General features: G+C 48.8%; 1 protein-coding gene across 2 annotated transcripts in view; it reads right to left on the reverse strand.

The window, feature by feature from the left end:
• The window catches only part of ESRRB (estrogen related receptor beta), a 246,139-nt gene that overhangs the window by 35,594 nt on the left and 183,256 nt on the right, over positions 1-27,289 (reverse strand). For both annotated transcript variants that reach the window (XM_063644256.1, XM_055288690.2), the window contains one exon: positions 4,375-4,491. In XM_063644256.1, coding sequence (XP_063500326.1) covers positions 4,375-4,491 — 117 coding nt within the window. The remainder of the gene's footprint in view (positions 1-4,374; positions 4,492-27,289) is intronic.

Raw genomic sequence — 27,289 nt, forward strand, 5'->3', positions numbered from 1 at the left:
TCAACATCCCCGTTTTACAGTGAAGAAATGGAAGCATGTGGGTGTGAATAATAATAATAAACGGCAGCCGGGGGTGGTGGTTCACGCCTGTAATCCCAGCACTTTGGAAGGCTGAGGTGGGCAGATGACAAGGTCAAGAGACCGAGACCATCCTGGCCAACATAGTGAAACCCCATCTCTACTAAAAATACAAAAATTAGCTGGGCATGGTGGTGTGCGCTTGTAGTCTCAGCTACCCAGGAGATTGAAGCAGGAGAATTGCTTGAACCCAGGAGGTGGAGGGTGTGGTGAGCCTAGATTGTGCCACTGCACTCCAGCCTGGCGACAGAGCAAGGCTTTTTTTGTCTTTCTCAAGAGAAAAAAAAATTACACGGGCAAAAATACCTAATAACCAGGGACAGAACACAGGCCACCAACTCCTAACCCAGATTTTGTGTTCAGTTTTTAAAAGAGAAAAATTACCTGTTCTCTGAAAATACAGATTTTTATGTTCTAGATTTGCTTAAAGCAAGATAGGCCTTTGGACATCTCCTGTTTTCCATGGTCTGCTCTGGATGTTCCAGGGAGAAAGTCACAGGGAGGTGGCCATAGGATCTGTCCCCAGCCATGTGAGGAATCTGAAAAGCTTAGATCCCTGAGTTGGCCACAGTCTTAAGAGAGAGGGAGAGCCAGAGGAAGCCCCAAGTCTGATTTCTTCTGTGGCTGTTGCTGGGCCCCCAAACTGGGAAATGATCTCTGATTATTTTACCTAAGAAAGGAAAAATCATAAAACACAAGGAGAATGTGGCTGGATGAGAGGGGGAGGGTGGGGTTCAGACATGCAGGTGAGGGGAGCAGAGAGGGTGGAGGCACCCACATCTCTCCCTCTGCAGCCCTCCCCAAGCCCCTGGCCCCCCAAAACCCCCCCAGCAACAGAGGCCCACTGTGGGACCCTAAAGCAGAGCAGCAGCCCTGGGGAAGGTGAAGTTTGCCTTTTAGAGTCCCGTCAGAGTCTGAGGTGGGCGACAAGCCCACGCTGGTCTCGGGGGGCCTGGGCCTTGCCTGCAGAACCAGGAGGGACACCCAAACGAAAGCCAAGCCAGGCAGCTGCCAAGAGCCCCCACCTGGCAGGGGCCCAGGCTGTTGAAGGAGGATGCTCCTCCTAAGGGGGTCGGTCCCCGCGGAGCTTCAGATCCCAGGATCTCTCCAAGGCCCTGCAGCGGACAGAAACTAAACGCGGCTCTCTGCTTTGTCCATACTCGGGAGCCTTTGTGGCATCTCCCCACTCTTGGATCTGGACCTGCCAGCACAGGTGGGGAGTTGGGGAGGGAGCGTTCTAGTGGCTGTCCCTTCCTCCTTCAGGCAGAGCTCCTTAAAGGGCCTTTTTGGGCTCAGCATGTCTGCCTGGGAGGCCCCAGCTGCCACCCTGGGTACAGGCCATCAACCAAAGGGCTATATTTGGAGCAGGGCAGGGGTGTCAACACTGAGGCTTCCCCTGAACATCCTCCCCACTTGAGGCAGCAGGGGCCTCATGCCCCTGTCCTCCCACCACCCCCAATACCATCATCCTGGGACACACAGTGTCCACCTTGTTTCTCTGAAAGTGCCAGTCTGGATGTCTGAGCGGCCACCAGTCAGTTGTGGGCCTCACCACCTCCCTCCCTGCCATCAGTGCACCCCTTCACCATCTCCTCCTTTCTGAGAAGCCACTAGAAAGTGCCCTTCTCTCTTCCCAGCACTGCATAGCCCCTGAAGAGACTCTGTTCAGTTACAAGATGGTCCAGGAATTGAGTGGGAGGTCCCCTCTCGTCCTCCCCCATCCCTGTGCTGTGCCATGGGGAGCAGACACTGAACAGGGCAAGGAAATTTCCAGCCTCTGGGCCCAGCTCCCCTCAAATGAATGTGTGACTGAGGGTGGGAGTCATCTCACCCCAGCCCCTGCAGGGCTCCATTTTGTCACCTGTAAAATTCAGGGCTATATTGAAAACAATGAGGCTTCTGGCTGCTCTAAGTGCCTCGGATGCTGTCAAGTAGGCAGGGAGGCTAAAAGCTGCAACCAAGTGGCGCCTGGCCCCCTGCTTGACCTGCTGTTCTCACATCCAGCTCTGGATGTGAGAACAACAGGTCAAGCAGCTCCGTCTCTTGGGCTTAAGAGGAATGAATGAGTCTCCAAAGCTTAGAAACCCTCAGATTCTCAGCACCACATGGAGAGAAAGTCAAGAGACCAGCACTCAGGCATGCTTCCATGGGCCTTTTGCCTCAATTTTCCCATCTGTGAATACCAGGAGGCTCTGAAGGAGCAGAAAGAGCCCAACATAGGAGTCAGAGGACCCAGTTCAGCCACTAGTTGGGGTCATGCTATCCAGGAGCAAGACCAAAATTATATAATGAACCAACAGACAGCCTTTCCGCGGGCCTGATGTAGCCCATTTTAAATCTGGAAAGGAGACTGTTTTTTCGGTTGAGCCCCTAACGAAGCAGCTAGCCTAAGAGCTGAGTGGTCCACTCCATCACAAAGGGGTTAAATGAAGCCCTGAATGAGGAGCATTTTAAAAGCCAGTGTGCCATGTCGACAGCCAAGGGCCTGCTTCAAGAGCTTCTGTTTTATGGATATTGGTGCTGGGCTGAGCTGAGGTGAAGTGCAGGACCTGGAAACGGTAAAAGGAAGTGGAAGGTCCAATTTTTATAGCACGTGATGGTCCAAGTTGTACTGACAAAGCATCTTAGGTCTGGGCCGTTATCTTCAGAGTGCCCTGGGGCTCCCAAGGCTGGGCGTGGGCTTCCAGAAGCCCACGCCCAGCCTTCCCCCTCCAGGAAGGGTCTGCATTCCAGACCTGTCCCTTTGTTCTCTCTGTAGCCCCTTCTGATCACCCCCACACACCTCTTTTCCTGTTTCCTCCCACTTCTAGAAGGATTCCAGGCCCAGAGCTTAAAAGTTGATCTCTAAGAATTTTCACTGGCTCTCCTTGGAAGCTGGAGAAGCAGGGAAACACATACCCTCACGACCCATCCCTAAAATGGTACTGAACAAGGTTCCTCAAACTAAAAACATCGGCTGGGCACGGTGGCTCACGCCTGTAATCCCAGCACTTTAGGAGGCTGAGGTGGGAGGACTGCCTGAGCCCAGGAGTTCGAGACCAACCTGAACAACATGGCAAGACCTTGCCTCTATCGATAATATTTTAATATTTTAAAAAGGAGCAAATCAGTAGAGAAAGTGAGGAAGAGGAGATCTGGAGCAGTTGTCCCAATGAGAGCTACGTGTCATTTCAAATTTTCTAGTAGCCACGTTAAAGAATAGATAAAAAGAGGCCGGGTGTGGTGGCTCACGCCTATAATCCCAGCACTTTGGGAGGCCGAGGTGGGTGGATCACGAGGTCAGGAGATTGAGACCATCCTGGCTAACACCGTGAAACCCTGTCTCTACTAAAAACACAAAAAAATTAGCCAAGCGAGGTGGCGGGCCCCTGTAGTCCCAGCTACTCGGGAGGCTGAGGCATGAGAATGTCGTGAAACCAGGAGGCAGAGCTTGCAGTGAGCCGAGACTGTGCCACTGCACTCCAGCCTGGGTGACAGAGCAACACTCCATCTCAAAAAGAAAAAAAAAGAATAGATAAAAAGAAGCATGTGATGCTGTGATGCTAATTTCACAATATGTTTTATTTAACATGTCCAGAAAATTAGCCTTTCTGCATGCAATCACGTTTTTAAAATGATCACCACCAGACTTTACACTGCTTTTTATGGTCCTATGAAGTCCTCTAAAGCAGGCATGTGTTGTACACTCAGCACACCTCTGTTTGGACCAGCACTCGGGAGCCACGTGTGGCTTGTGGCTTGTGGTTGCCATATTAGACAGCACAGCTCTAGAGACAGAGGACGCAGGGAGACAGAGGAGAGGGAAGGGAGAGGATGAGGAGAGAGGGAACAAGGAAGGGAGCAGCATTCCCAAGGCAAGAGCCATGTCCTGTCCACCGACCAGAAAACAAATGCCATTCTTCACAGGTGAAGGGAACATATTTCTCATTCTTGGACTTAATGTGTCTGTCCTTTTCACCCCCAAGCCCTTGAGGGTGCTGGGGGATATAACAGCCTCTTAAGCCTACCCCTCCTAAGGTGGAGGTGGGGTTTGCCCCTATCGGAGGGCCTTCCCAGAGTGCCGGGGGTCAGGGGTTCGGAAGGATCCTTAATGGAGAAATTCCAATTCCCACCTCCCTAAAGGAGGAGAGCCATGCAGGCGCCGTGGCGGGCTGGCAGGGTGTGGGAGGAGGTGGGCGCCCAGGCTGGGTCTCACCCTGGGACACAGGTCCGCGGCTTGTGGGGGTCTCACAGGGGACGAAAACTCCCCAGCAAGCAGGGCCTCACGGCGAACCCCGACTCGGTGGGGCCTCTTACCTTCCTTCAGCATCCCCACTTTGAGGCATTTCATGAAGCGGCAGGCCTGGCAGGACTTGCGCCTCCGTTTGGTGATCTCACACTCGTTGGTGGCTGGGCAGCTGTACTCAATGTTCCCTGCAACCAGACACAGAGAGGGTTGCCGGGTGCTGGCCGCCCAGGGCCCCCACCTGCCAGCGCAGAGCTGGATGGATGGGGATTTTAATTCGCCAGAGCTGCCACTGCCCCCAACCCTGAGGCTCCCACAGGGCAGCGTTCTCGAAGCAGGTGCTCTGAGGTGCTTGTCGGAACATTACGAACTCTTCCATATGGAGACTCCAGGTGGCAGGTCTGGGTGGACCAGGCGGCCACTTGGGGAAACACTCCCCAGAGGATGGCCACCCACAGTGTTGAAGCCACTCCTGGGCAGGGACATCAAAACTCACTGAGCCGGCCTTTTACTCCAGGAGGAGAATGCCCCCTATCCTGACCAGAACATCAGTGCAGACCACCACTACCACCACCACCACCACAGGCTCCTCCAGCCTCCAGCCTCCAGCCTGGGACCCCAACGTGCGGGAAAAGCCTCTTGGAAACTCTGCGTCCACCAGGCTCAAGGCCCGGGTTCTGCATCCCACCAGAGGGACCCAGGCCACCTGGCTTTGCTCACCTTGAGGATATACTTTCCTCTGACCAGGTTGAAATTTCTTCATCTTCAAAACAGTGGGATAATCTACTAAATGAAGAATTAACCAAGACCACATATGGACAACTGCTTTAAACACTATTCAATGCGAGGGGGTCATTTTATGAGCAGAGTTCATTCAGCAGAGGGAATCTGTGATAAATTTTTCAGGCCACTCCTTTCATGGGTTGTAAGAATGGCTACCAGGCCGGGTGCAGTGGCTCATGCCTGTAATCCCAGCACTTTGGGAAGCCGAGGTTGGTGGATCACCTGAGGTCAGGAGTTCGAGACCAGCCTGACCAATATGGTGAAATGCCGTCTCTACTAAAAATACAAAAAAATTAGCCAGGTGTGGTGGCGTGCGCCTGTAATCCCAGCTACTCGGGAGGCTGAGATAGGAGAATTGCTTGAACCCGGGAGGTGGAGGTTGCAGTGAGCCGAGATCACGCCACTGCACTCCAGCGTGGGTGACAGACAGAGACTCTGTCTCAAAACAAAACAAAGAGCGGCTACCATAAACCCAACCCATGCTCCTTTAAGCTGTAGGCCCCACGAAGCCAAGACCTTGGGCTGCTCCCCAGTGTCCAGCAGCACTTAGCACAGCCCCCGCCATATAGAGACAGGCAAGTAGAATGCAGTGAACGACTGATCTACAGGGTCCTTCCCAACAGCAATTCCATGAAAGAGAAAATAAGTATTAATACTATTACCATTTTACAGATGAGTTTTCCAAGTGTTTCTATGCAGTGTGAACACAGAGGTCTTATTTAGGTTGAACTGACCTTCCAGTGCTCTTCCTGGGAGGGTTGACAGTCCAGTCAGGAGAGGCTGTGGCTGCCTTTCTAATACAGGCATGTGCCCTGGGCACGCTGACCTGCTGACTCTTATTAATGAATATGCATTGAGCACCTACAATGTGCCTGGTAATGGAGGGAAAGGCAATGGGGGCAGGGCAGGTGGGGGAGGTAAAGAAATGCAACTAGAGTGGCCAGGCGCAGTGGCTCATGCCTGTAATCCAGCACTTTGGGAGGCAGAGGTAGGTGGATCACCTGAGGTCCGGAGTTTGAGACCAGCCTGGCCAACATGGTGAAACCCTGTCTCTACTAAAAATACAAAAAACCAATTAGCTGGGCATAGGGGTGGGCACCTGTAATCCCAGGTATTCGGAAGGCTGAGGCAGGAGAATCACTTGAACCCGTGAGGCGGAGGTTGCAGTGAGCCGAGATCACGCCATTGTACTCCAGCCTGGGCGACAAGAGCACCACTCCGTCTCAAAAAAAAAAAAAAAAAAAAAAGTAACTGGAACGTACAAACGAAGAGCAGCACATCACAGTGCTGTTTGGTTGTTGTGTCTCTTCGACTCCTGTCCCAAAGTCACTGGGGTCAGCCTGAGCCAGGGTTTTCCAGAACAGAATCTCTCAGCTGGAACACATCTCTCGTTCCAGCCCCACCTGAGGGAGCAGGGAGGAGCTGCAGGCTTGCCTATCTGAATCCTCCACACCAAACCCTACCCACTTCAGAGAAATAGCAGCTCAGATTTACTGTGCACCTACTGTGTGCATAATCTGCACAGCTCCCTCAGTCCTCACAACAGCCTCTGAAGGCACATCAGTGTCCCATTTCACAGACCAAGAAACTGAGGCTCTGGGAGCTGAAGCGGGCTACCCAAGGCCACACAGAGCTCCTGTCCCACCCTGTATCTCACAAGGAGGATGGGGAAATTGGAAGTGCTGCCCCCTGAGGACGGGCGCCTGGTGCTGACCCAGCAGCTGAGGCCGCCTGGTGGGTAGTAGGGGAGAAGGGTGGCCTTGGGCTTCCCTGTGTCACCACCTCCCCACATGGGATATGGATGGAAACCTTTTCTATTGGATTTTCTGGAAACAAGCATGAACCATGTTCTACCATTAACAAAGTGCTTTGAGGTAGCAAAATTACTCAATGTGCCTAACTGTATTGAGTACTCACAAAGGCTCAGTGAGTATTCTCATCCCTTTTTACTGGTGAGGAAAACTGTTTCCGGAGCACCTCAGAGATCTACAGGTGAAAGCTAGCTATCCTCCCTCCCTCTCTCCCCCTCTCCCTCTCTCCCCCCTCCCTCTCTCCCCCCTCCCTCTCTCCCTCTCTCCCCCTCTCCCCCCTCCCCCTCTCCCCCTCTCCCCCCTCCCCCTCTCCCCCCTCCCCCTCTCCCCCTCTCCCCCTCTCCCCCTCTCCCCCTCTCCCCCTCTCCCCCTCTCCCCCCTCCCCCTCTCCCCCCTCCCCCTCTCCCCCCTCCCCCTCTCCCCCCTCCCCCTCTCCCCCTCTCCCCCTCTCCCCCTCTCCCCCTCTCCCCCTCTCCCCCTCTCCCCCTCTCCCTCCCTCCCCCTCTCTCAAGTCCAGCAAGCACCACCTTTCTCCCCATCCCATTTCTTGCAGGGAGGGAGCTGGAGGTCATGCTCTGTGCTGGAGGATGGGAGGTGATGGGAAGGGGAAGGGATGAAGATTCTGTGTATCCCTCCCTGCTTTTGTCTAGCTCTATTTCTTAGAGCTTTGTGGCTTGGGTGGTTTCTTGGGGAATAATTTCAATATTCATGTAAGCCCGGTAAAATTCAAAAGACAAACAGAAAGGAGGAAAACACATATGAAAGCTTATTCATTCAAGCCTTTATCTTGGCTTAGAAGGCGCTGGAGGATTTGGCCCATCCCCACCCAGACCCACTCTTTCTCTGCAGCCTCAGCGTGCTGATTTCCTCCATTCGCTCTGCATAACTGTCACTTTCTGGAACTCCACGGTCTCCTAGGCCGCCAGGCCTTTGCTTTGCAGCTTAGAACAGACTCTCTATGCTCCCTCCACCCTCTGTTTCTCCAGGTCCCACATGGGGAGGCGCTCCTTCTCCGTGCTGATAACCCCTTAATGTCCCCGGTGTTGTATCTGTCTGCCTCCTCCACCTACTCCAGCTCCTCTCTAGTCCCACTGCCTGGGACACCCAGCTGCTCAGTGCGCACACGGGGAGCTCACACTGGCCAGTGCTTGTCAGGGAGCAGCCACAGCTCTGCTGTAGAGATCCTGAGGATTTCACGTTCCCAGCAACCCCGGAGGTAAACAGATTTTTCTCATCCGTAAGATAGAGGGGCCAGGTGTGGTGGCTCACGCCTGTAATCCCAGCACTTTGGGAGGCCCAGGCAGTCAGATCATCTGAGGTCAGGAGTTCAAGACCAGCCTGGCCAATATGGTGAAACCCCGTCTCTACTAACAATACAAAACTTAGCCAGGTGTGGTGGTGCACACCTGTAGTCCCAGCTACTCGGGAGGCTGAGGCAGAAGGATCGTTTGAACCCAGGAGCCAGAGGTTGCAGTGAGCCGAGATTGCGCCACTGCACTCCAGCCTGGGTGACAGAGTGAGACTCTGTCCCCCCAAAAAAAAAAAAAAAAAAAAGGAGAAGGTGAACAGAATCCAGGGTATGGGACAGCAAGGACTGGGACCCAGCCTGTCAGCTCCAGCCTGCTCTGAGCCACTGTGCAGTGAGCTCACAGGGCTCTCCATGGGCTTCACATCTCCAGCTGCCTGGGACACCCTTTGCACACTCTTCACTTTTCCCATGCTTTGCTCTCAGCTGCTCAGCCAACCTGTCACCTTTTGAGGAAGGATAGGCCACAGGCTGCTGCTCAGAGCAAGGGGTCAGGAAGTGTGTGTGCAGAGCTGGCACTGGTGCTCTCCCAGGACAAGAGGACCAAGCGCTAACAGCAAGTCCCCAATCAGGCTCTTCACCCTTTAGGGGTCGGCCTGTGTATGCGTGTGTGTGTGTGTGTGTGTGTGTGTGTGTCAGAGAGAGAGACCTAATTATTTATTTATTTTGGTTCCTTTCAATTTATTTTATGGCCCCAGCGGCTAGCTGCCAGCAAAGCCAGGCTGGCGGCCTTGCTTTGTAATTTTTTTAAGTGCCTCCTCGATAAACTGATGAGATTAATTCATCAGAATTCCTGTGGTCTCTTGAGGCGGGCCTAGGAGCGTGTAGGAACAGGGATAGGACATTGGCAGCACACACACACGTGCAGCTGAGGTGTGGCAGTTTTGGGGATGAGTTCTCTCAGGACAGGGACATAGCCAATGGTTAGCATAAATTCCAGGTTCTAACCTGGGAGTGTATTCAGTATAGATAGGTGCAGACTCCACTTTGGACACAGCACCTAACTTCTCTGAGCCTCAGTCTCCTAATCTGTAAAATGGGTACAGCCCCCATCTCATAAAGTTCTTATCTAAAAGTTCCCCAGATTCAGGCCAGGCGCAGTGGCTCACATTTCTAATCCCATCACTTTGGGTGGCCGAGGCAGGAGGATCACTTGAGGTCAGGAGTTTGAGACCAGTCTGGCCAATATGGTGAAGCCCTGTCTCTACCAAAAATATAAAAAAATTAGCCAAGCGTGGTGGTGGGCATCTGTAATCCTAGCTATTTGGAAGGCTGAGGCAGGAGAATCACTTAAATCCAGGAGGCAGAGGTTGCAGAGATCATGCCACTGCACTCCAACCTGGGTGATAGAGCAAGATTCCGTCTCAAAAATAAATACATAAAAAATAAAAGTTCCCCAGATTCAGTGACAGAAAGCATACGAAGGTCTTAGTGAAGTGCAGGCACCGGCAAACAGGCCACCACGGCTGCTCTGCTTATTTTTATATTCAGGCAGATCTTACAGTAGGAGTGTCCAATCTTTTGGCTTCCCTGGGCCACATTGAAGAAGAATTGTCTTGGGCCATGCATAAAATATACTAACGATAACTGCTGAGAAAAAAGAACTCATCCTGTTACAAAAAAGTCTATGAATTTGTGTTGGGCCGCATTCAAAGCCATCCTGGGCCACAGGTTGGACAAGATTGTCTTACAGGGTAGATGCAACCAAAGGATTCCAGGGTAAGTCTTTTCTAGGTGTTGGATCCGAGGCTAGCCACCAACTCTGATATTTGAGAACATTAAGGTCTGCCTCCAGTCCCTAGACCTCAGAGTGGATGCTGCCAGCGCCTGTGGAAGGGAGGCAGGCACTGGTAGAACCTGACCTGGACTTCTCCGTGACCTTAAGGCAGAGGGGTAACCACCACCATCAGCTCTCTTTGATCCTGTGCTTCCAGGAGAGAAGGGAATCCCAGGGGCATCCCCATCAGCTGTTCATGAACAGCTGCAGGGAGCAGGGCAGCCCTGCCGCAGGCTCAGGAAGGGGGTTGCTAAGCTCGGACAAATAGCTCTCGGGGACCTGTGGGCTCAGAGGCTGCTGGCTAATGACAGAGCTCAAATGGTACCACTCTATGCAGCTGGTGTGAAAGGGCTGGGGTGATGGTCACTCAGTTCCACTCCCTTATTTACTCACCCCTGGAGACAGGCACAATCCCTTTCATCTCTGTGTTGCCCAGGGCCCTCTGCTCTCCTGATCCTCCCCCTCACCCATGAGCTGGATGATCTCATTCATGCCACTGGCTTCCACTGCAATGATCTGCAGCCAGTGCTCATGCCCTTATAGCCATCTGCCTGCTGATGTGTCCACCTGGAGGTCCCCTGGGCCCTCTCCTTTCTCAAACCGAACTCATCCTCATCCAACCTGTTCCTCTTACTGTATCCCTTGTCTCATCAAAGGGACGACTAGCCATCTGCAACCTGTCAGAAATGAAGGGGCCTCCTAGATTTTTCCATATCTACCCCTAAGATCCTTTTCATCCTACTTCCTGATACCTCCTCCCTCCCTCCCTTCTGCAAGAGTCCTAGTTCCACACTCATCACCCCTTGCGACCATCGTCCTGCACTAGCCTGTCTCCATTTCCCTTTCCAATCTATCCTCCACACTGCCCCCTGGAGGTCAGTTAATAACTTTCCCAGACAAGTTTATTGGTTCTCTGGCTCATCATGGCACATAGAGCACACCTGTCTATGCGTCATCCCAAAACTCCAATAACTGGCAGGACAGGAGTGGGAACTGTCTCAGAGAATGAGGAAAGTAGAAAGCTAGATAGCTAAAGCAAGGGATCCAGATAAGAAATAAGCTAGCCACACTGCAGAACCTCAGAAAGTGTCAGGCATTGAAGACTCAAGATACAGCAGCAGCAGGAGCTAGAAGACAAAGCAGCAATGGTGTCCAAATTCTGAGGGACAATTCTCTTTCTTTCTTCTTTCTCTCTCTTTCTTTCTTTCTTTCTTTCTTTCTTTCTTTTTCTTTCTTTCTTTCTTTCTTTCTTTCTTTTTCTTTCTTCTTTCTTTCTTCTTTCTTTCTTTCTTTTTCTTCCTTCCTTCATTCCTTCCTTCCCTTTCTTCTCTTTCTTTCTTTCTCTTTCTTTCTTTCTTTCTTTCTTTCTTTCTTTCTTTCTTTCTTTCTTTCTTTCTTCTTTCTTTCTTTCTTTCTTCTTTCTTTCTTTTTCTTTCTCTTTCTTTCTTTCTTTCTTTCTTCTTTCTTTCTTTTCTTTCTTTCTCTTTTCTGTGATAGAGTTTTGCTCTTGTTGCCCAGGCTGGAGTGCAGTGGTATGATCTCGGCTCACTGCAACTTCCGCATCCCGGGTTCAAGCGATTCTCCTGCCTCAGCCTCTTGAGTAGCTGGGATTACAGGCGTGCACCACCAAGCCCAGCTAATTTTGTATTTTTAGTAGAGACAGGATTTCTCCAGGTTGGTCAGGCTGGTCTCGAACTCCTGACTTCAGGTGATCCACCTGCCTCAGCTTCCCAAAGTGCTGGGATTACAGGTGTGAGCCACTGCACCCAGCTGAGGACAATTATTTTCAACTAGAATTCTGTATCAAGCCAAAACATGAATCTAATGTGAAGGTTGGAGGATGGAATAGAGGCATTTCCACATATATAAGTTATTGCCGATTTTACCTCTCCTGTACCTTTTGAGGACGCCCATGAACTACGTGCTTTCCCTAAAGAAGGAGTGAACCAAAAAAGAGGAAGAGGTAGGATCCAGAAAACAGGGAATACAACCCACGAGAAAAGTCAAGGACATGTCAAGAAGGAAATGGCAACAGGCAAAATAGACAATTTTGTGATATAACCATATTGGGACAGTGGGATGATCGTGTGTTTGTGTGTGTTGAGATGGGTTGTGTAATTGGAGCTAACTCATCTTCCATAACAGAAAGTCAAGAAAGAAGGTAAAAATTGCTGTCAGCAAATATGGCTATAAAATCACAATATTACTAAATGATAGAAGAGAGTTTTTTTTTAAATGGTTAACTCTGAAATGGAGTGGGAGGAGAATGGGTAGGGCCAGTGACTGTGATCCTTCATTATAAAACGTATCTTTTTTTTTTTTTTTTTGAGACTAAGTCTCGCTCTGTCACCCTGGCTGGAGGACAGTGGCACGATCTTGGCTCACTGCAGCCTCCGCCTCCCAGGTTCAAGCGATTCTCCTGCCTCAGCCTCCCAAGTAGCTGGGATTACAGGCACCCGCCACCACTCCTGGCTAATTTTTGTATTTTTAGTAGAGACAGGGTTTCACCATGTTGGCCAGGCTGGTCTCGAACTCCTGGTGATCTGCCTGCCTCGGCCTCCCAAATTGCTGGGATTACAGGCGTGAGCCACTGTGCCTGACCTAAAAGTTATGTTTCTTTTATAGTCTTTAAACTATTTGTATACCTTGTTTTGAAAAGAATTAGAAATAAATTTAAAGTATACATTTAAGAAATTCTCCAACTCTTGCCCCCCAGAGCAGAGAACAAAATCTAACCTCAGGGCAAAGCCTACCGGGCCCTTTATGATCTGACCATTTCCAACTTGTCCACCCTAATCCCCTCTCACTGAGGCCTCCAGTTTGTAGGCTCCAGCAGACCTGAACTGTCAGTAAGTATAATAGTTCATGGATCTCATGGAGCCCCCAGCCCTCCCATGCCTCCCTCTACCTGAAACTCCTCATTTGCTCCTCCTGGCCAGCTCCTCCACATCCTTGGAGCCACAGCTCTCACGTGGCCTCCTTGGTGACACTTTCTTCCCTTCTGCCCCAGATAGGCTCGCCTGTTTTCTCCCCACGACCCCATCCCCACACTCAAAGCAGGTACCTTAGTGTTTCATAATCACAGGTGTACCTGTGGACCTCCCTTCTGAACTGCATGCTTTTTGGGAATGGAGATTATTATGTTTTTCATTTCTGTATCTCAAGTACAGTATCTCAATCCTGGAAACTGATTAATATCTGTTGAGTAGATAATGAATGCAAATGAATTGAAAGCAAGAGCCCCCACCCAGAGAATCCTAGAATTCCACAACAGTGACCTTTCAGCTACCAAATGCAATTGTCTCCTCTTGGTCTTTCTCCTCCTGGTCCTTCCTGAAGCAGCAGACACCCATTGCCACCCTCTTAAAACAGACTATTTTGTTAGATTTCATCTCCCTTCTCTCTGCAGGGACTCTTGCAACATCTGACTATTTCTATATGTATTTCATCAACTCTGGAATGCTTGCTTTCTTTTGTTTTTTTTAGTCGCCTGGTTTGTAATGAACTAAGATGCTTTCAATGGTGAGATGCACCATTATTTTACGCATCAGTCAAGAAAGAAAAAAGAATCCACCGATTAGGCTCACGCCTGTAATCCCAGCACTTTGGGAGGCCACGGCTGGTGGATCACTTGAGCCCAGGTGTTCAAGACCAGCCTGGACAACATGGTGAAACCCCATCTCTACCAAAAATACAAAAAATTAGCCGAGCGTGGTGGCATGCCCCTGTGGTACCAGCTACTTTGGAGGCTCAAGGTGGGAGGATCACTTGAGCCCAGGGAGGTTGAAGGGAGGTTGAGGCAGCAGTGAGCTGAGATTGTGCCATTGCACTTCAGCCTGGGTGACGGAGCGAGACCTAGTCTAAAAAAAAAAAAAAAAAAAAAAAAAGAGCTTTTTTTTTTCAGATTTGATTTGATCCCATAGCCTTCTTACACATACATAAGAGAAAACACAAGACAAACAGATTGGTTAAAATATTGCTAAAACATCTCAGAGTGTAACTCTTCTGAATCATTTTTGATCAGTCATTGTTTTCATATTTTTTTCACTGACTCATCCTCTCTACTATCAAGGGCTTTGTTAAGAAAGTGTTCACTGTTGTCTCAGGCCACTGGCCCCTACTCTGCAACTTTTGAGGTGCATTTGAGTGCAGTGACAACTAGGGAACGGCTGTCACCTGGTCAATGGTAACTGTGACAGGCAGCCCAATTCAGAGATGTTATTTGGAGAAAATGTGCATCTTAGAACTGATGAAATATGGCACTCCTCAATCTCCTTTCAAGGCCCCTCCTATGCTCCTTCTGTTCAGCAGGGTCCCTCAACCCTTCTCCTTCTAAAGAGCTTTCTCTAGAACACCAGTTCTCAAATTTGAGCTGGAATGAAGCTCACCTGAAGGGCTAAATCAGATTGCTGGGCCTTGTCCTCCAGTCTCAGATTCAGTAGGTCTGGCGTGGGGCCCAAAATTTGCATTTCTAACAAGCTCCCAGGTGTAGCCTTTGCTGCTGGCCTGAGGGCCACACTTTGAGAACCACAGCCTTAGAGGATCTCCTTAGACTTAAAACCCCACTCAAGGTTTTGCTTCTGGGCTGTAATTCCAAACTCTCCAGGGTCTCTGTGAACTGATCAAACTCAGTATGTCCAAAACTTTATCCATTATCTCATGCTCCTTCCCACCCTGACTCCCCCAGCTGACGAAATTGTTCCTTCTGGGTATTTATGTTTTCCCCCAATGGCCTTGCCATCTCCCTAGTGGCCTAAATTAGAAATCTAAGAGTCCTCCTTCCCTTAGCATCCACAATCCTGTCACTATCCTTTTAAAACTGAATCCACCTTTTTTTTTTTTTTTTTTGGAAACAGAGTCTCACTCTGTTGCCTAGGCTGGAGTGCAATGGCCCGATCTCGGCTCACTACAACCTCTGCCTCCCAGGTTCCAGCGATTCTCCAGCCTCAGCCTCCCAAGCAGCTGGGATTATAGGTGTGTGCCGCCACGCCTGGCTAATTTTTGTGTTTTTAGTGTAGACGGGGTTTCACCATGTTGGTCAGGCTGGTCTCAAACTCCTGACCTCAAGTGATCTGCCCACCTAGGCCTCCCAAAGTGCTGGGATTACAGGCGTGAGCCACCGTGCCCGGCCTGAATCCACTTTTGAAAGTTCCACAAGCCTAACTTCTCCTTCTAGCCCTTTTGCCCCGATCTTGGTTTGGACAGCCCTAACTGCACTGTTAAAATTGCTTCCTGTGGCTAGAGGCCGTGGTTCACACCTGTAATCCCAGCACTTTGGGAGGCCAAGGCAGGCGGATCATGAGGTCAGGAGTTTAAGACCAGCCTGGCCAACAGAGTGAAACCCCCTTTGTACTTAACATACAAAAATTAGCCAGGTGTGGTGGCATGCACCTGTAGTGCCAGCTACTTGGGAGGCTGAGGCATGAGAATCACTTGAACCCAGGAGCGGAGGTTGCAGTGACCCAAGACCATGACATCGCACTCCAGCCTGGGTGACAGGGTGAGACTCCATCTCGGGAAAAAAAAAAAATTGCTTCCTGGTGGGCGCAGTGGCTCACGCCTGTAATCCCTGCACTTTGGGAGGCCAAGGCAGGAGGGTCATGAGGTCAGGAGTTCAAGATCAGCCCGGCCAACACAGTGAAACCCTGTCTCTACTAAAAATACAAAAAAAAAAAAAAAAATTAGCTGGGCGTGGTGGCGCACACCTGTGATCCCAGCTGCTGGGGAGGCTGAGGCAGGAGAATCGCTTGAACCCAGGAGAATCTGCAGTGAACCGAGATTGCACCACTGCACTCCAGCCTGGGCAACATAGCAAGACTCTGTCTCAAAAATAAATAAATAAAATAAAATTGCTTCCTCACTGGGCTCCCAGTCCCTAGCCTCTCCTGCTTCCACGTCATCGTTCTTATTGTTGCCTGAATTATCTTGCTGAAAGGAGATCTGATTAATTAATTCCCTGCTCAGAAGCCTTCAATGACTTCCCGTTGCCAAGCATAACTAACAAAACAAATACTATTTATTTCATATGCCAGGCACTCAGTTACACCCTCACATGCATGTCTCATTTCATTTTTGCAATAACACTGTAGGGGCAGGAACTATTCACATTTTCTGATACGGACATTAAGGCTCAGAAAAGCTAAGTCACTTGCCCTAGGTGATACAACTAAGAAATTGTGAAGCTGAGATTCTAAGCCTGGTTAAATAGCCCTCAGATCTTCAATATGACTCCTTACTTACTGTTCCTTACCATGACCTGTGAAGCCCAGTGCAGTCCAGTCCCATGCTGTTTTCCCAGCCCATCATCCACCACTGAGCCCCCTCCTCTCTTGCTGCCAAGCGTGTTTACCTTCCACTTCTGAGAAAGTATCCCTTCTTCCAGGAAGCCCTCCCTGCCCTCCAGAAGGTATGAACCTTCTCTGGACTCTATGTGTCACCTAAGTCACAGGCTGACCACATTCTGACTTGCATCCTGGCTGTATCTCCAAAAAGAGGAATTGTGATTTGTTCTGTCATTTGCCAGTGCCCTGCAGATAGCTAACATTTTGTGGGTTTAATGGACTCTTCTTGTATAGATGAGGAAACTGAGGCCAGAGGAACTCAGTCCTTGCTTGCCCAAGGTCAGCCAGTTGGCTAGTGACTGGGCTGGGACCAGCACCTAGCCCCTGACTCCTGCCCACTCCTGCCCTTGTCTCTGCACCCCTGTCTTGTGTCTCCCGGGATCCGGGATCCAGATCCGCCAGCTGCATTCTCCAGGACAAAAGACCTGGAGGCGACCCAAGGTGGAATAACCCATCAATCATCCCCCTTCCCCTCTCCTAGGGGAGTTTTCTTCCAAGCCTGCATCTGGGCCCCAGGTGAATGGAGGAAGAACTGTGCCAGGCCTCTTTCTTACTTGTTCCTTTTTGTTTTAAGTTAGAGACCCAGGAATTACTCAAAGGACTCCCAGTGGCCTGTGTGAAGTTGGCCATCTACCCTGGGAACTCAAGGAGGAGTGCAGACTGGCTTTACCTAACTGCACAGCCCCTCATGGCCATGTATCATATGTTAGTCAATGGCTGCTACTCTACCTAGAAAAAAATCCAAGTGCACCCCTCACCATGGCCCCTAGACTTTGCCCATCCTCTCCAGCCCCTTCCACTTTGCCTTTGCTCACTGACACTAGCCATGCTGGCCCTCCTGTTGTCCTGAAACACACTGGCTTTTTCCTCTGCCTGGAACGCTGGTCCCAGGATTCTTTGATGAGCTTCGGCTTCCTTTAAAAGTCACGTTATTAGCACAACCTCCCCTAATCCTCCTTCTAAATGAGACCCCCCTTTCTCAATCACTCTCTGGTCTCATCATTGTTTTTTCTCCTTCATAACACCTGTCTCAGTCTGTCACCATGCTTCATTATTTATCATATTTATTGTCAACTTTCCCCCTACAATGCAAGCCCACTAGGGTGGGGGCCATAGGACTGCTTGTGCCTAGGAGTTCGAGACCAGTGTAGGCAACATAGAGAGACTCCGCTTTACAATTTTTTTTTTTTTAATAAATTAGCTGGGCATGGTGGTGCATGCCTGTAATCCCAGCTCCTCAGAAGGCTGAGGCAGGAGCCCAGGAGTTTGAGGCTGCAGTAAGCCATGATCATGTCTCTGCGCTGAGCCTAGGCAACAGAGCAAGACCCTGTCCCAAGAACCAAAAAGAAAAAAAAAAAAAGAAAAAAGAGAAAATTGCTTATGATTTGAGTCTTTACAAGTTCTCACATCAGAGGTGCTCTTAAGTCAATCACTTTGTACTGAACGACAATCTACAATTTGGGAAGACACATGGCCCTAAGAAGACCTCAATCAATGCTACTTGCCTGAGTGAATCACTAACAAAGGGAGTAAATAAAAATAAAATTTTTTTTCTTCTTTTTTTTTGAGACTGAGTCTTGCTCCGTCACCCAGGCTGGAGTGCAGTGTGTGATCTTGCCTCACTGCAACTTCCACCTCCCGGGTTCAAACAATTCTTGTACCTCAGCCTCCCAAGTAGCTGGCATTACAGGCATGCACCACCATGCCAAGCTAAGTTTTGTATTTTTAGTAGAGATGGGGTTTCGCCATGTTGGCCAGCTGGTCTTCAACTCCTGGCCTCAAGTGATCCACCCACCTCGGCCTCCCAAAATGCTGGGATTACAGGCATGAGCCACCATGCCTGGCCTGGGAGTAAAGAAATTTAACACAAATTTAGTTATTCCCAGGAAAATAATCTTACAAGTGTTGGGTGTCAAAAGCAGTATGTACCTGATACATTGTGGATATCCTGATCATAAGTCAACACAAATAAAAAAAGAACTCTCCTTATGGTGTAGACATATACTTATGGCTTAAAATAAAAAAAAATTTAGGGATAGCAGCACATACATTCTGATAAAATTTCAATTAACTGATGGAAATGAAGGCAGCACACTGAAACACTGTTAAATGACTCAAAAAACTCTAGAGAAGGAAAACAAAGACATTTGTATCAAAGATTCATTTGATAAGCCTTCCTTCACAAAATATGTGTAGAAAAACAACTTTTCAAAAATAATATATTGTTTTACATAAGGTAATTTAAAATATACAAGTGTAACTAAATAATATATTGTTATAAGCAGACATCTGACTATTTTACCTAGATCCCTTAAAGTTTACACATATGCAAACTGGCCCAACTTTTTCAGTTTGTCCTCCCTGGGAAATGGGAGATCACTTTGTTTGGGGATTGCATTGCATTCGGACAGACTGAGAACCTCCTACTTGCCAGGTACTGTGAGAGGACATGGGGTTAAGTGAAAATCAAAGTAAATGTGGGCTGGGCGCGGTGGCTCACGTCTGTAATCCCAGCACTTTGGGAGGATGAGGCTGGCAGATCACTTGAGACCAGGAGTTCGAGAGCAGCCTGGCCAACATGGTGAAAACCTGTCTCTACTAAAAAAAAAAATACAAAATTAGCCAGGCATGGTGGTGGGCACCTGTAATCCGAGCTATTTGGGAGGTTGAGGCAGAAGAATCACTTGGACCTGGGAGGCGGAGGTTGCAGTGAGCCGAGATTGTGTCATTGCACTCCAGCCTGGGCAACAAGAGGGAGACTCGGTCTCAAAAAAAAAAAAAAAAAAAAAAAAAAAAAAAAAAAAAAAGTAAGTAAATGTAACCCTGTGCCTTAGGAGCTTGCAATCTTCTTGGGGTATCAGACAAAAAAATGGCAATAACCATACAGTGGGATAAGAGTGGCATGATGGGTGAGTCTTTTCAGGGCATCCAGGAGGAATGAGAGGAGAGAATCAGAGAAGGCTTCTTGGAGGAAATGCCCACTAACTGGAGACCTGAGGGACACAAGCTGGGAGTAGGGATTGGGAGTAGGTGCAACAGAGAGAAGAGTATATGCAAAGTCTAGAAACTGAAAGCATGGAATAAAATCTGGGAACTAGAAAACAGAGCAATCAGGGTGACCACGGCATGCAAAAGAGAGTGGCATGAGACGTGGGGCAATCCCAGAGGGCATCCTTGGCCATGTTCTGGAGCTTCAATTCTCCCCACAAGAAAGAAGGGAGACATGGTCAGGTGTGTGTTCAGGCTGGGAACGGCCGAGCCTGGCGGCAGGGAGAACAGGTAGGAAGCGGTGGGAGTCAGTGGTGGCCTGCGCTGAAGCAGGGGAAGGAAGACAAGCTGCTGGGTCAAGTGATCTGAAGGAGGGAGAATGAACAGGACTTGGCCACTGGGATGTTAGTTTGGGGTGGGGGGTAGGGGGGTGGTGGGCACTGGGACTGGAAGCAGAGTTAAAGGTTAGGCCCAGGTGTCTGGCTTGAACACGGAGGGCTGATGCAGGCACTGTATTGGGAACACAAGGAGAAATGGTGATGGAAGGAAAACCACTTCTGTTTAAGACTTCGTGCAACTGGGGTGCTTCTGGGACATCCAAGTGGAAATGTTCATTAGGTATGAAAGGAATGGAGCTTGGGGAAGAGGATGACAGCAAGACCTATGGAATTAGCCTTCATCCTGATTTCAGAGACAACTGAAGCCATGGATATGAGAAGGAAGATGCTGGGCACAGAAGCTGGGTCAAGAACTGAGAGGAGGAAAAGAGGAAGAACCAGGAAGCTGAAGGTAGAAGAGATATATATTTTACAAGATTGGAGATGCTAGAGATAGTTGAATGCTAATGGAAGGAAGGAAGGAAGGAAGGAAACTTTAGATAACGAGCAGGGGAAGACAAAGGAGAGGAGGTAATAGGCGAGAGGGTCTCAGGAGGAGGGAAATAGGTAGGATTCAAAGCCAGAGAAGAGCTGAGCCTGGGGTAGGAAACATCTCTTCCAGCAGTGAGTGAGTTGCAAGAAATAGCTGCGGAATCAGTGAACGGAAGCAGCTGCGGACATGGAAGAGAGTGCATCAGTTTGGCGGCAGGAAGCTGAGGGAGTTCTACTTTCTCAATAAAACGGGGCAGAGTCAGGCCGGGCGCGGTGGCTCACGCTTGTAATCCCAGCACTTTGGGAGGCCGAGGCGGGCGGATCATGAGGTCAGGAGATCGAGACCACGGTGAAACCCTGTCTCTACTAAAAATACAAAAAATTAGCCGGGCGTGGTGGCGGGCGCCTGTAGTCCCAGCTACTCGGAGAGGCTGAGGCAGGAGAATGGCATGAACCCGGGAGGCGGAGCTTGCAGTGAGCCGAGATCGCGCCACTGCACTCCAGCCTGGGTGAGAGAGCGAGACTCCGTCTCAAAAAAAAAAAAAAAAAACAACAGTCATTGCTGAGAGAGACACAGGGTGACAGGGTCAAGGTTTTCATTACGGTGGAGTCAGTGTCATTTAGCCCTAAGTCCCAGAAGCAGCTGACTTTTCCAGCCACAGAAAGTGGCTCCATCTCTCATATGCACTCCTATTGCCTAAATTCAGGAACCTGATGTATAAGCTCAGGGATGCGGTGCAAAGAGAGCACACATACAAGGAGACATTGATCTGTCTGCCTGACCTGCAAATTCACTCCTTGCAGAAGACCTGCAGGGGAACTAGATCCTAACCAGAAAGATATTAATCAGATAAACGGAATGTTTAATCACATCAGGCTGTCCCTAGGCTAAGACTCCCTTTTCCTAGGAGCAGTGGCTTTGCCTAAGTATGTCTGTTTTTTCTATGCCTCCAGGGCTGGCCAATCCTTGTTAATTGGCATTTTCTTTCTTTAGATATGCGGGTAAATGCAATCAGGTTGGGGTCTATCTCTTCTGACTTGGAGCCATTCTGTTCCTTCAGGAAGGTGCCTTCATCTGTCTATGAGCTCATCTATTCTCAGTGAGTGTCCTCATAGCCCCCAGCGACAAAAAACAAAACAAAACAAAACAAAAAAAACACAAAACCTCCTTTTCATAGCATACAATCGGGCAGGGTTGGAATAAACACTAACATGCACTACCAGGAGCTGATTATAGGTCTCTGAGAGCCAGGGGACTGAATCTCCCTAGTTCAATGTAGTGCAGAGGAGTGTTTCAGGTTTTGTGGATCAGGCCGTCTCTATTGCAACTATTCAGCTCTGCTGTTGTAACGCTCAAGCAGCCACAGACAATATGCAAACAAATAGGTGTGGCTGTGTTCCAACAAAACTTGATTTATACAACCAAGGGTGGCCGGCTTACAGGCTGTAGTTTGCCCATCTTCCCCCTCTTCCCTCCCACCCCCATTGTACTACCAGCCAAGCACATAGTGAGGGCTCAATAAAGATTGGTGGGTTGGGCGCAGTGGCCCATGCCTGTAATCCCAACACTTTGGGAGGTTGAGGTGGGTGGATCACTTGAGATCAAGAGTTGGAGACCAGCCTGGCCAACATGGTGAAACCCCCTCTCTACTGAAAATACAAAAAAATTAGCTGGGTGTGGTGGTGCACGCCTGTAATCCCAGCTATCTTGGGAGGCTACGGCAGGAGAATTGCTTAAGCCTGGGAGGCGAAGATTGCAGTGAGCCAGGATCTCTCCACTGAACTCCAGCCTGGGCAACAGAGCGAGACTCTGTCTCAAAAAAAAAAAAAAAAAAAAAAAAAAATTGGTGGAGAAGGAATGACTCGGTCTTAGTCTTTCTCCCTAAATCTATCATGACATCTTTGTTTCTGCAAAATTTCTTCCCATATTAGTACAACCATTGGATTGAGTAGAAGGAAGTGATCTAAGGAAGAGGTAGGGTGTGAGGTAACATGATTAACATGATTTTCAGAGCTTTTCTTTACTTTCTTTCTTTCTTTTCTTTTTTTTTTTTTTTTTTTGAGACGGAGTTTCACTCTTGTTGCCCAGGCTGGAGTGCAATGGCAAGATCTCACTGCAACCTCTGCCTCCTGGGTTCAAGCAATTCTCCTGTCTCAGCTTCTTGAGTAGCTGGAATTACAGGCATGCGCCATCACGCCCGGCTAATTTTTGTATTTTTTAGTAGAGACAGGGTTTCATCCTGTTGGCCAGGCTGGTCCTGAACGCCTGATCTTAGGTAATCCACCTGCCTTGGCCTCCCAAAGTGCTGGGATTATAGGCGTGAGCCACCGCACCCAGCCACTTTTTTTTTTTTTTTTTTTTTTTTTTTTTTTTTAAGAAACTCCAGCTCTGTTGCCCAGGCTGGAGTGTAGTGGCAGGATCATAGCTCACTGCAGCCTCCAAACTCCTGGGCTCAAGCAATCCTCCCACTTCAGCCTCCCAGGAAGCTAGGATTACAGGCACGAGCCACCAAACCCAGCTAATTTTTAAAAAATTTATTGTAGAGATGGGGGTCTTGCTTTGTTACACAGGCTGGGCTGGGCTGGAACTCCTGGCTTCAAGGGATCCTCCTGCCTCAGCCTCCCAAAGTGCTGCCATTTACAGGCAGGAGCCACCACACGTGGCCCACTTTTCAGAGCTTTCCAAGCATTTACAGGCACTCGTGAATGGCTCATTCCATGACTTAAGCCCTCTGTCCACATAATAGGACTTTAAAAAAAATGGCCTGAAATTAGGTGCTTAGGAGACCATGTCCTGGTTTGGAGCACAGTGCTACGCCTGTAGACTCACGGGCACTAAGCAGTAGATTGCAGCTACTTGGGCCAGGCGCAGTGGCTCCTCCCTCTAATCCTAAGCACTCTGAGAGGCTGAGGCGGGAGAATTGCTTGAGGCCAGGAGTTTGGGATCAGCCTGGGCAACATAGCAAGGCCTCATCTCTACAAAAACAAAACAAAAAAACCCACAACAGATTCCAGCTTCTTAGGGACAGAACCACATCCCTTTCTCTCCTGTTCCCCCTCTGCACCTTACTCAGAGAGGGATTCAAAGAATGCTCACTGACTTCTGAGTTTGTCTCTGTGGTTGTCCAATTCTGGGTCATTTTTCTCCTCTCTGTACTTTTCCTAGTTTTCCAGATTTTCTACAGTTGCTACGTTTAGAAACAACAAAATCTGGCGGGGTATGGTGGCTCATGCCTATAATCCCAGCAATTTGGGAGGCTGAGGTGGGAGGATCACTTGAGGTCAGGAGTTCGAGACCAGCCTGGCCAACATGACGAAACCCTGTCTCTACTAAAAATACAAAAATTAGTTGGGCGTGTTGGTGCATGCTTATAATCCCAGCTTCTTGGAAGCTGAGCTGGGAGGTGGAGGTTGCAGTGAGCCGAGACTGCTGCACTCCAGCCTGGGCAACAGAGCAAGACTCTGTCTCAAAACAAACAAACAAACAACAACAACAAAACCTAAATCTTTGTTAGAGCAAAACCAAAGAGTTAATAAAATAACCAGAGCAGTCTGTCAGCCTTGAGTTTACTTTTCCCTGTCCTGAATATAAACCTCTTTCTGGTTACGAACTTGAAACTCTCCTTGTAGAAAGAGAAGAGGCTGTAGCAGTTCAGTTCCAACTGCACAAATGCTGCTGTTTGTCTTTTGTCTTCTACGAAGAGATCATTATCCTATTCACGGTAGCAAGTAATTAAGACTACTTACAAATCTTTCATGTGGACTCCTGACTTGCTGAGAACATTCGCAGACACCTGGGCCTCTGTCAAGCATGCAATAGGATTTCTGAGTTTACACACATTAACCTCTGCCTTCAAAAAATGTGATTCAAAACTCTCCAGCCTGTCTAAGAACAACATGGTGAGAAGAAAATGTGACTGTCTTCTAACAAGCAATTCTTCAAAAACTGACCTCAAGGAGTCTAAAATAATGGCAACCTCTCCAAGACCGCCTTCCAATTTAGAAAGAAAAATGTTATCTCGGTAACTTCAGTTGACTTAAACATTTTATGTTTGTCAAATATCTAATGATTTATGTAAAAACCATCAGACTGGAGGTTCTTATTCTTGGCTAAGGCAAGAGACAGCATCACCGTGCAGTGCTTTTCAAATACAGAGATCCCAGGGCCTTCCCCCAAACTCAGACTCACGGTGTAAAAGGCAGGCAGAGACCAGGGTGCATTCATTTTTATGTCCTGGAGGCCAGCACAGTGCCTGATACAGATGATGCTCAAAACATATTTGCTTGACAAAGATGGTAAAGGGGCCCTTCTTGGATAGTTAAGAAAACTGAGGTCTGGGGTTTCAGGAAAACTTGCTCTACTGTTTTGCACTGCTAGAATTTTTTATCTTTTTTTTTTTTAAAGGGCTCATTTAAGAAATAAATCAATTTATGACCTGGCACGGTGGCTCATGCCTGTAATCCCAGCACTTTGGGAGGCTGAGGTGGGTGGATCACTTGAGGTCAGGAGTTTGAGACCAGCCTAGCCAACATGGTGAAACCACATCTCTACTAAAAACACAAAAAATTAGCCGGGTATTGTGGCCAGCACCTGTAATCCCAGCTACTTGGGAGGCTGAGGCAGGAGAATCACTTGAACCCAGGAGGTAGAGGTTGTGGTAAGCCAAGATCACACCACTGCACTCCAGCCTGGGTGACAGAGTGAGACTCGAAAAAGAAGGCCGGGCGCGGTGGCTCACGCTTGTAATCCCAGCACTTTGGGAGGCCGAGGCGGGCGGATCACGAGGTCAGGAGATCGAGACCACGGTGAAACCCCGTCTCTACTAAAAATACAAAAAATTAGCCGGGCGTGGTGGCAGGCGCCTGTAGTCCCAGCTACTCGGAGAGGCTGAGACAGGAGAATGGCGTGAACCTGGGAGGCGGAGCTTGCAGTGAGCCGAGAATGCACCACTGCACTCCAGCCTGGGCGACAGAGCGAGACTCTGTCTCAAAAAAAAAAAAAAAAAAAAAGAAAAAGAAAAGAAAAAAGAAATTTATAACTAAAATAGCTAAAATAATCTGAGTCCTGTTATATCAAAACAATTATTGTTTTATTTAAATATACGTAGGTTACAAAAGCTTATTCTATAAGATAAATGTGTCTGTTGTTTTCATAATATGTCTTAAATTATATTGTTAAAGTGAAAATAATAATCACAAACATTTGTTTGGCACTTACTAGGTGCTAGGCAATATTCTAAGTGCTTTATATATATTAACTCACGTAAGCTTCTTAACAGCTCTATGACGTAGGAACAATATCTCACTTTTTATTTTTATTTTTTAAATTTTTATATATTTATTTATTTTTGAGATGGGTTTTTGCTCTGTTGCCCAGGCTGGAGTGCAGTGGTGCCATCTCGGCTCACTGCACCCTCTGCCTCCTGGGTTTAAGTGATTCTCCTCCCTCAGCCTCCCAAGCAGCTGGGATTACAGGCACCTGCCACCATGCCTGGCTAATTCTTGTATTTTTAGTAGAGACAGGGTTTCACCATGTTGGCCAGGCTGATCTGGAACTCCTGACCCCAACTGATCCACCCTCCTCAGCTTCCTGAAATGCTGGGATTACAGGTGTGAGCCACCACGCCCAGCTGATATCTCACGTTTAAGATGAAGTAACTGAAGCACAGAGAGAAACAGGCAGCATGCCCAAGGTGCAGCTATAAGGGGACGATGGAACTCTCTGACCAGGAGCCCTGGTGGTAGCCAATGCACCACACCATCTCAACTCATATGTGGAAGTGGAAATATATCCAATCCTAATGTCCTCAATTGGTTTCATAAATAGATTGCCATCTGAAGAAACGTAAACACATAAATATTTGTTGAATAAACAGAATCATCCCGGGGAAGCTTAGCCTGCCTCTTCTAAAAGGGAAATGAATGGGGTGGGTACATTCTGGGGACAGCGAGGCAGGGCCCTGGAGAGGGATCTGATGCAGGGGCAGGATGGGTGGTTCCTGGGTGTTCTCCTGTCTGGTCTGCAGTTTCTGTGCCAGTTGGACGGCACCAGCTCATTGCAGTGATCTGCATGAGTAGGGATTTTGTCTGTCCTATCACCAGCACCTACAGCCTGGCTTGGTGCTTAGTAGGTGCTCAACAGATGCTTGACTAACTGAATCAAAGTGCTCTACCCAGGGCCTGATGCAATTAACAGTCACAGCTATCGGCCAGGCATGGTGGCTCAGGCCTGTAATCCCAGCACTTTGGGAGGCCAAAGTGGGCCCAAGTGGATCATATGAGCCCAAGTGTTCGAGACCAGCCTGGGCAACATGATGAGACCCCATCTCTATTAAAAATAAAATTAACTGGGTGTGGTGACGTGCACCAGCGGTCCCAGCGGTCTCTCTCTGCCATGAATTTGATAACAGCCCTGTGGGGGCAGGCCCACCATTCTCCCCAATTTATTCTCCCCAATTCACCTCATGGTGACTTTACAGAGCGACCCACCAGGGTTCTTGCACTCCTTTGTCAGAGTGATTCACTCTAGTATGCACAGAAAGAGGCTGCCACCCATGGCCATTGGAATGTGTCTCAGCTGATATGTAAATGTATTGAAAAAAAGCTTATGGGCGTGGTGGCAGCCACTGTAATTCTAGCTACTTGAGAAGCTGAGGTGGTAGGATGGCTTGAGCCCAGGAATTCAAGGCTGCAGTGTGCAATAATTGTGCCTGTGAATAGCCACTGCACTCCAGCCTGGGCAACATAGCAAGACCCTTATCTCTCTCTCTTTTTGAGATGGAGTCTCACTCTGTCACCCAGGCCCGAGTGCAGTGGCCCAATCTTGGCTCACTGAAACCTCCGCCTTCTGGGTTCAAGCAATTCTCCTGTCTCAGCCTCCCGAGTAGCTGAGATTACAGGCATGTGACACCACACCTGGCTGATTTTTTGTTTGTTTGTTTTTTGGTATTTTTAGTAGAGACGGGGTTTCACCATGTTGGCCAGGCTAGTCTTGAACTTCTGACCTCAAGGCCCACCTTGGCCTCCCAAAGTGCTGGGATTACAGATGTGAGCCAGTATGCCTGGTCCAAGACTCTCATCGAAAGAAAGAAAGAAAGAAAGAGAGAGAGAG

Source organism: Symphalangus syndactylus, chromosome 8, assembly GCF_028878055.3.
Source record: "Symphalangus syndactylus isolate Jambi chromosome 8, NHGRI_mSymSyn1-v2.1_pri, whole genome shotgun sequence".
NCBI classification, from domain to species: Eukaryota; Metazoa; Chordata; class Mammalia; order Primates; family Hylobatidae; genus Symphalangus; species Symphalangus syndactylus.